At 45.8% G+C, this 9,599-nt stretch overlaps 1 protein-coding gene across 6 annotated transcripts in view; it reads left to right on the top strand.

The window, feature by feature from the left end:
* Dzip1 (DAZ interacting zinc finger protein 1) overlaps positions 1-9,599 on the top strand; it is a 50,698-nt gene that overhangs the window by 36,490 nt on the left and 4,609 nt on the right. For all 6 annotated transcript variants that reach the window (XM_029541692.1, XM_029541691.1, XM_029541690.1 and 3 more), the window contains 6 exons: positions 342-504; positions 905-1,034; positions 1,850-1,903; positions 3,970-4,169; positions 7,087-7,217; positions 8,751-8,919. In XM_029541692.1, the coding sequence (XP_029397552.1) occupies positions 342-504; positions 905-1,034; positions 1,850-1,903; positions 3,970-4,169; positions 7,087-7,217; positions 8,751-8,919 (847 nt within the window). The remainder of the gene's footprint in view (positions 1-341; positions 505-904; positions 1,035-1,849; positions 1,904-3,969; positions 4,170-7,086; positions 7,218-8,750; positions 8,920-9,599) is intronic.

The raw sequence follows: 9,599 nt of genomic DNA, 5'->3' as shown, positions 1-9,599 counted from the left end.
AGATCTTCATTCTCATTTACTCCTATTATCCGAAGGTTTGGTCTTCTCATTGTGTCCTGGATTTCCTGGATATTTTGAGTTAGGATCTTTTTGCATTTTTCATTTTCTTTGATTGTTGTTAGGCTCCGTTTTCTAAATCAGGACACAACTCTGTCTGATCTAGAGAATAGATGCTAAGATGACTCAGGTTAGCAGAACCCTGGGTGGCATTTGCTAGAACCTGGTGCATTTCTAAGACCGTAACAAATACAAACGTATTTATAAATGCGGGGATAAGACTTGGAATAAATGTCATTGTTTCTTCTGTTGTATATAAAGATTCACACATCTCGTTCCTTCAGAATATCCAAGGTATTCCGTGTGAGATCTTGAATAGATCGCTTAAAGCCATGCAGGTTGCCAGACATGATCTAGCAAAACAAATGCCTGACATTCAACAAATCCGAGAATCCCTGGAGCACCAGCTGATCTGTAAGATGGAGGAGAAAGTGTCACTCTCTTCAGGTAAGGCCACCGCTACCGCCCGGCACTCCACAGCCACAAATGAGAGCTAAGTTTGATAGCCTCTTTATAAGTTTAAATGTCCGCAGACTTTGGCACTGGCAGCTGTCTACTGCCTGTACTTGAAGTGCTGGGTCTGCGTCCCACTTTGGGGTGGATGAATATGTGTAAACTTGGTACTCAGGAGAGGGGGCCAGGTAGATTAGAAGTTTAGAGTAATTTGTGGATGCATAGCAGATTCAAGGCCAGCCTGGGCTACAAGAGACCTGTCTCAGGGTGGACCCCAGACCGGAGAGATGCCTTGTCCATTTCTGTGACACGTGGGTAGTGCCATGTTATCTAGTTAGGCTTTTCACTTGACCGTAAAGGCAGTGGAGACTCATGAAGGATCCTTCTCTTCCAGACAGGCACCACGTCCCCGCCATGACCACCTTTCCACCTGAAGAAGTACCCAAGGCCACCCAGCTTCCCCACAAAAGCCGACCGTTGGTCAGACAGAGAACCGTGTTTACTGACAAAGCGGCTATCCCAAAGTGAGTATTTTCAGCTGTAAGAAAAATAAAAGTATTGTTTGTCGTAGCCACGTGAAGTTACTGTAATAAGGCATCATGGACCGGATCAGCGAAACAGCTGGAATTTGTTTCGAAGACTGGAAGTTCAGAATCAGAGTGTCACAGGTCAAGTTCTATAGCCAGAGCTAATATCTCGTGTGTCCTCATACAGGGAGCAAGCTCTGGTCTCCTCCTCTTTTAAAGGCAGTGCCTTTGTTACTTTTCAGTTGCTGTGACAAAGCACTATGGCCAAAGTAACTTATAAAGAAAGTGCTTGATTTGGGGTTCATGGGTTCAGAGAGTTAGAGTCAGAGGCCATCCCAGAGGGCAATGTGGCAGCAGGTAGGCAGGCAGGCATGGCACTGGAGCAGTCAATGAGAGTTTGCTTACATCCCAGTCCACAGGCAGAAGGCTGAGAAAGCTGAGAAGGGGTGGGTCATTGACACCTCAAAGCCTGACTCCAGTGACACACCTCCTGCTCTTTCCCGTTTGCCAACTGGGGACTAAGAAGTCAAACATTTGCACTTTGAGGAGCCATTTTCACTCAAGCAACCACAGGTAGCAGCAATGCCACCATGGGGAGGCAACCCTGTGACTCCATTTGGTCCAAGAGTCCTGGCCCTGGATGCCATCACACTGCAAGTCAGTGAGTGACTACAGGCCTTGAGTCTGCAGTGATGAGGCGCGTTCCCTCGTAGTTTTTGATCGATAACCAAAGACAGTTTGTGTTTTTCCATAGGCATTTGCAGTAACAGTAACTCACTCGTCTACCTCCCTCTTATTTATTTATTTTTTAGACTTAAGAAAAATACCAAAGAAAGTCATTTTCTCAGAAGGTTTCCATCCACCAAGTGAGTACTGGGAGAGGTGCCACGGCTGGGTGGGATGGATATAAAGTTTTCACGTGTTGCTCTCGTGGTGAAGTAGGGGCCCACTGTGGTTAAGGAAAGCCACCGTGATCATTTATCATGGTTACTTTCTGAGTCCCTCTTGGTGATTATTTGTGACTCCATTAGTCACCATGTCACTCAGTAGCTTTTCCACATGATGGCATCCATTAACAAACAGGACCACCCTGAGTCATTTGGGTGCAGCCTCCCCCAGTGTGCTTTCTCAATAAGCACATTTAAGTAGAGTAAATGGCGTTTCGGTATTGGCTGGATCTGACATTCTGGCTCCTGTCAGGGCTGATGAGGATCTATACTGACTCCTGTTGAGGTCTCTTCGATGCTAAGAATCTCTGTCCACTCAGCAGCTGATGTCTACCTGGTGCCTGTTTTGAGCCCAATTTAAGAAACAATTCTGTAATGTGTGACAATGCTTTCTTTTTTACAACTTTTTTGGGGCGTTGGTTTGTTTTTTAGACATGGTCTTACTATGTGGCTCTGGCTGACCTAGAGCTCTCTTTAACTATGCTGGGCTTAAAGCCACAGAGATGCTTCTGCCTCTGCCTCCTGTGTACCTGAGTAAAAGGTGTTGGATGCCATCCTTGGCTTAGGGTCACTTTACAAATTAAATGAGAACACATCAGAGGGACTTGATATTTGCAGGCATCCAGTAAATTGCAGGGATGTTCTGAGTAACAGTCATGGTTAATGCCATCATTGCCTGAGTCCAGGGATAGCAACACCATAAAACCTCTCTTTTCTGGGTACCATAAAGTAGTGATAAACAACGGTTTATCTTTTTATGAACATAACCTCATGGAAAGAGCTTGGTTTTGTGGGACATGGGTGGCCGAACCAACATGCACAGGCAGATATGGTGTACAGAATTTAGACATTCTACAAATGTTCTCTGAAAGTGAACTTATATTTCACTTTCAGATACGGGTGGGTTGTAATCCCCAAGTCAGAATAAAAATATAAAATATAAAATATTAAATAATAAAAATATTAAAAATATAAAATAGTGTAGGTGTAGAAATCTTTTTCGATCACTAAAGATGTGTTTTCCTTTGACATTTAAGAGCTAAGAATATCGAGGCTGTGCATGTTTGAATTTAGGAGTTGAGATTGTACACATCTGAGTTTGTGGGTTGAGACTTTACAGTCCATTTAACAGCTCTGCTTCGTGATTGGCAGATCTGTGTAACCCCCTCATGGCTTTGTCTTTACTGCCTCATTGTCTGTGGGTACATGGGCGTTCCCTGTATTGTAGTTTCTGGGGACTATCTGAGTTGGTCTATAATATTTTAAAAGGCAGCCACACCATATCAATATGGAAGATTCTCGAAAAACTAAAATTAGAATTGCCATATGACCCAGCTGTTCCATTTCTGGGCAAGTGGCCAGAGGACTCTTAAGTCCCACCACACAAAGTGTTTTCAGATATACATGTTTCTTTCTTCACTGTGTGACATAGCTAGAAAGTGTCCACCAAGAAGTAAGTGATAAGGAAAGTGTGGCACATAGACACAATGGAGTTTTGTTCAGGAAAACTGTTAGAACTCGAAATTACTCTTAGGCAAAGTATTCCATATGCAGAAAGACAAATACTAAGTGCTGTCTCTCATGGGCAGATCTTGGGTTTTAATATTTACGTATGTATATATGCGTGTGTGTGTGTGTGGGGGGTGATGTATCAGTCATAAAACTAGAGAAGAGGCCACAGATGGGAAAAAGCGGTGTTAAGGAATCTTGTGGAGGGGAAAGAGAGAGAAATAAGAAGTGGGGCACAGGATGCGTGTAATGTGAAAGCAGAAGGGGGGAGGGTTCTGGTGTAGGGAGGGAGGGGTCTAACAGTTTGAGCTGAAGGAGAGGAAGCAAAAGAAAAAAAAAAAATCCCCAAATACAGCCAGCTGTGTGGTCACTAAAAGAACCAGATTTTAAAAGGAAGAAAGAAAGACCAACTGGCTAGTGAGTTGTGAACTGAGGGAACAGCGCCCTTACCCCCATTCTGTCTCCAACTCACACAGGACGCCTCCCTTCAGCTCTGAAGAGGATCCGGATGAAGAGGACTTCCTCCATGCTTACCTCTCCCCAGACTCACTCACCGCCGCCAAGCAACCACCTAAAAACAGCATGAGTCACTTTGGAAAGAGCGCTGTCAAAAGTGACACGGACTGGACGGAGGGAAGTGAAATGGACGACTCGGACTTCTCTCCTAAGCTGACAGGTGAACCCCAACCCCCCAGAAACCCTTCTGAAGTGTATGTAGTAGCACAGTGGTCCCCTCTTCCAGGGACACCAGGCGCTGGGCATCTGAGCTGGGATTGTCCCAAAGGCACGGTGGAGACCCACCCACCTTCAAGTGGAAGGGGAAGAACCTGCTAGGGATGTCTGAGTGTATGGGTTTCCTATAGCTGCTGTAACAAAACACCATAAGCCGAGCAAGTTAAACAGCAGAAAGGTATTGTGCCCATAGCCCATATTCTACAGATTGCATGAACAAACTCAGGGTCCTTGGAACAGAACACTTGGCCTTGTGGTGGCTCTCATCTCTCTGTCTGTCTGTCTGTCTGTCTGTCTGTTTGTTTGCCTATCTTCCTATCTTCCTCCTGCTGAGTTCATGTCTGTGCTGGTTTCCAGGTTTTGCAACAACTGTTCACATAGATCACAGACCACCCTTTTTTTTTGTTTAATTCTGTGAGCCTGTATGTGTGTTTGGTGCATGCATGTATATGTGTGTGCAAGTGTGTATTTGCTCACATACACATGTGCACATGTGTACAAAGGGCCAAGGTCAGTGTTGGGTATCTTGTTTTTGAGGCATAGTCTCTCACTGAGCCCAAAGCTCGCTGATCTGGCTGGCTATTGAGCTCCGAGGATGCTCTTGGGTCCACCCCCCTCCCACAAGCACTGGGATTCCAGGCACATCCCCGCACACCTGGCTTTTATGTGGGTGACGAGGATTGAACTCAGGTCTTCATGAATGTCTGCAAGGGCTTTACTGACTAAGCCATCTCCCCCAGCCCTGTGGGACCACTCTCAATGACTTCACTTTAACTTAATTACATTTGTACTCTACTTCCAACTAGGATCACATTCTGAACTAGTGGGGGGTGAGAGCATCAGCGTATGTTTTGAGAGAACAAACGTCAACCCATTAATCTGGGATGGCTGAGAATGGCTGCCCTAATGCACTGAATTTGACAGGGCAATTTGAAAGAAAGTCAGGCTTCCAGTGTGAGATTTCTGATGAGATGCCAAGGAAGCAGGGCCAATGGATCGTCTTTTTAAATAGATTTTTTAAAAAATATATACATTTAAAATTACAGATTTTTAAACACAATGGGTTTAATTATATTACACATAACTTTTATATACTATGTAATTATATAACTTTGGACCCTGATATAGCGGCCTCTTGTAAGGCAATGCCAGTGCCTGGCAAACACAGAAGTGGATGCTCACAGTCAGCTATTGGATGGAACACAGGGCCCCCAATGGAGGAGCTAGAGAAAGTACCCAAGGAGCTGAAGGAGGCTGCAACCCTGTAGGTGGAACAACAATATGAACTAACCAGTACCCCCTGAGCTCGTGTCTCTAGCTGCATATGTAGCTGAAGATGGCCTAGTCGGCCATCATTGGTAAGAGAGGCCCCTTGGTCTTGCAAACTTTATATGACCTAGCACAGGGGAAGGCCAGGGCCAAAGAGTGTGAGTGGGTGGGTAGGGGATCAGGGGTAGGGGGGAGGTATAGGGAACTTTCGGGATAGCATTTGAAATGTAAATAAAGAAAATAATAATAAAAAAATAAAAAAATTAATTTATCCAAAAAAAAGGGAAATATAATAGATACATTAAAAAATAACACACTACATTGGAAAGTAGTACATTGGAAAATACTCATTGAGTTACAGTTTCTGTCACATAGTTGAATGAGACCGCCCATTTGTGATTTCTGAGTGGAAACTATATAGCTTCATGCCTGGGCAATTGTGATTTCTTCTTTTAAGGGAATTATATATATTCACCCTTTAATTTTATGTGTATACGTGTGTGTGTGTGTGTGTGTGTGTGTGTGTGTGTGTGTGTGTGTTTGTACACGCACCACGTGTATTCAGATGCTTGCAGAGGTCAGAAGAGGGCATCAGATCCCCTGGGACTGGAGTCACAGGTAGTTGTGTGCTCTGTGCTGTGGGTGCTGGGAGCTATACCAGGTTATCTGCAGGAACCGCCCCAGGTTATCTGCAGGAACTGCCCCAGGATATCTGCAGGAACCGCCCCAGGTTATCTGCAGGAACTGCCCCAGGTTATCTACAGAAAGTGCCCCTAGTTATCTGCAGGAATTCCCCAGGTCATCTGCAGGAACTGCCCCAGGTTATCTGCAGGAACTGCCCCAGGTTATCTCCAGGAACTGCCCCAGGTTATCTACAGAAAGTGCCCCTGGTTATCTGCAGGAACTTCCCCAGGTTATCTGCAGGAACTGCCCCAGGTTATCTGCAGGAACTGCCCCAGGTTATCTGCAGGAACTGCCCCAGGTTTTCTGCAGGAACTGCCCCAGGATATCTGCAGGAACTGCCCCAGGTTATCTGCAGGAACTGCCCCAGGTTATCTGCAGGAACTGCCCCAGGTTATCTGCAGGAACTGCCCCAGGTTATCTACAGAAAGTGCCCCTAGTTATCTGCAGGAACTGCCCCAGGTTATCTACAGAAAGTGCCCCAGGTTATCTGCAGGAACTGTCCCAGGTTATCTGCAGGAACTGCCCCAGGTTATCTCCAGGAACTGCCCCAGGTTATCTGTAGGAACTGCCCCAGGATATCTGCAGGAACTGCCCCAGGTTATCTGTAGGAACTGCCCCAGGTTATCTGCAGGAACTGCCCCAGGTTATCTGCAGGAACTGCCCCAGGTTATCTGCAGGAACTGCCCCAGGTTATCTCCAGGAACTGCCCCAGGTTATCTCCAGGAACTGCAAGCTCTTTTAATCCCTGAACCATTTTCTCTCCAACCATATTTTCCCCAAACCCCAAGTATACCAGTCCATTTGAATAATAAATAGTTATGTGTAGAGCTGGGACTCCTTCAGAGCGTTGGGGCTGGGGAGATACAAGTGCTCAAAGCCTTTCTTGACTCTATCTGTTGCTCTTCTAGGAACCTCCATTAAGATACAGACTGACAGTGTTGAGAACATGGCTTTACCCCAAGGAAGTGGGAATAAAGCGGTCTCTGGAATGAATCCTGCTGATGCGGTTATCAAAAAGGAATCGTTGCAAGAGTTAAAGGTGAGACTGCTGGCTAACGAATGGATTCGTCCTTGGAAGAACTAGTTAGTGAATGCATTCTGTAGCAAAGTAAAAGCCAGTTGTGATTAGTTAACTGCGGTAAAGGGAGACGCTCCGCCTTCATTTGTTTCAGGATTGCCTTTTTTTTTTTTTTTTTCACGGTTCCAGTTCCATGGGTGGACAGTTGTGGAGTCCACTGTCTGACAGCAGGTGTGGACTGAACAATGTGAGATCTGAAATTTCAGCCCCAAAGTGCTCAACTTTTTAAACACTGGCACCCACTAAAAGTTCCCAGATTTTGAGATCTTGGATGTAGCTCAGTTGAGCCTGCAGGAGCAATAGGTTCAATCTCAAGCCTGTACAAGAAAGTTGCCAGGGGTGGTGGGGCGGCCCACCCAGCACCGGGGAGGCAGAGGCAGCCAGATCTCTCTGAGTCTTAGGCCAGCCTGGTCTACAGGAAGAGTTCCAGGACAGCCAGGGCTGCACAGAGAAACCCTGTCTTGAAAACAAACAAAGAAACAAAAACACCCAAAGCAACCACAAAGAAAGTTTCTGATTTTGGAAAATAATGGATTTGGAAATCTCAGATTAGGGATGTTCACACCTCATAAAATGTCTGCAAATATTCGCAGTCCCCAAAACCCGATCTAATTTGAAACACTTGTGGCCCGTGTATGTCAGGGAGGGCAGTGTAGCCTACGATATGCTATCTGTGTCTCACACTGCACGTGTTTCCACAGCTCCGTCATGTGTGTAGTTTGACACCTGTAGATGTTAGATGTTTTGGAACTACAGTGAAGTTCCAAGCCTCCACCTGTAGCTCAAGGATCTTTCTGACACCTGAAAGAAGATAGATAGGGGTTTTTGAGGGCTGTCACCACCTGGGGGTCAGAGTCATTGGAGAAGAGGGATGGAAGGTTCTGGAACATTTCTAACCCCGAGCATGTCTTGAGTGGAGCTCAGCTGTTGCTGCCCGGGTCAGCTCCTGTGGAGACTGTGTCCTCCAATGTGAGTCATTCTCCTCAATTCTGTAGATGACCCGCTCTCTCTGTTCATCCCTGGGACGCCGAGCGCCCTGCTGTGTTCCCTTCATTAGTTACTGCTTTGTTTGTGTGCTAACACGAACCATGAAAATGACAAAATGCTAAATCAGTCAAGACAGCAGATCACTCTTTGGAAAGGGGTTGGTAGAAGTATGTCTCCTCGTTCTTCTATCCAGAGGCAGGGGAGTCACTCTCTGCAGAGCTCCTTGGTGACCCATATCACCCTGACTTTCAGAGTTAACTCCAAGACTTTCTAAATTCACAATGGATTTTTTTTTTTTTTGTAAAGAAAAATTGACAGCATTTTTTTAAAGTGATTTTTGTAGCTCTCAGGATTTATTTTCAAATTCTCGTCATGGCTCAGCGAAGCTGCCTCCGTTTGGACACCCTATATCCTTCCCAACTTGTCCTCTGGCGACAGCTGCTCAGCCTAAACCACGAGGGGCACCATTCCTTTAGGAAGCTCACCTTCTTCTTGCGTCTCTTTCAGTGCACAGATGCTGACGATGAGGACTGGGACATATCGTCCTTAGAGGAAGAGAAGTCTCTGGGGAGTAGAATGGAGCAAAGGGAACCCCCTCCTGCAAAGCGCGATCTCAGCTGCACCCAGGTGCAGAGGGCCTGGGGCCCAGTGAACCCTCGGGAATTCAAGGAAGAAGGTTGGTGGGTTTCGCCCTCACACATCGATGAGTGTGGTTCTTTAGTGTGTGTGTGTGTGTCCCTTTGGGTGCCCATTTCTGCAGATACACGTGGCGGTCGCCGTCAGGCTTAGCATTGTCCCCGAGAAGCTGTCCACCTTGTGTTTAGAGACATGGTCTCTCGTTGGCCTGGTACTCACCAAGTAGGCTTCTCGTCGCTGCTCTCCCAGTGCTGGGGAAACAGTGTACTCTAACTTGTGGTGAAAACGTGAGTTCTGTGGATCCAATCCAAGTCCTCGTGATTGACTGGCAAGCACTGTACTGATTGAGCTAGCTCTCCAGCCCCAAAGTGTTTCAACTCTATAAGTGTCTGCTCTCGTTACCCTTTCATCCTATCAGACAGAAGCATTATCAGATCACTGTCACAGCACTGATGGGGTCGGAGTGAAGCACAAAGACAGAAGCCAAATGATACACCGTTACAACTCAGATATGATGCTATTCCTTATGTTATTGGGTACATCTGAATAGCAGTAACTTTCTTCATAGGTGCACAGGTCATTTTATTTTATTTTTTATTTATTTATTTATTTATTTATTTATTTAATTTTTATTATTATTATTTTCTTTATTTACATTTCAAATGCTATCCCGAAAGTTTCCCATACCCCTCCCCCCACCTCTGTTCCCCTACCCACCCA

This window comes from Mus pahari, chromosome 8 (assembly GCF_900095145.1).
Source record: "Mus pahari chromosome 8, PAHARI_EIJ_v1.1, whole genome shotgun sequence".
Taxonomy (NCBI): Eukaryota; Metazoa; Chordata; class Mammalia; order Rodentia; family Muridae; genus Mus; species Mus pahari.
This window is presented reverse-complemented; position numbering and strand designations above follow the sequence as displayed.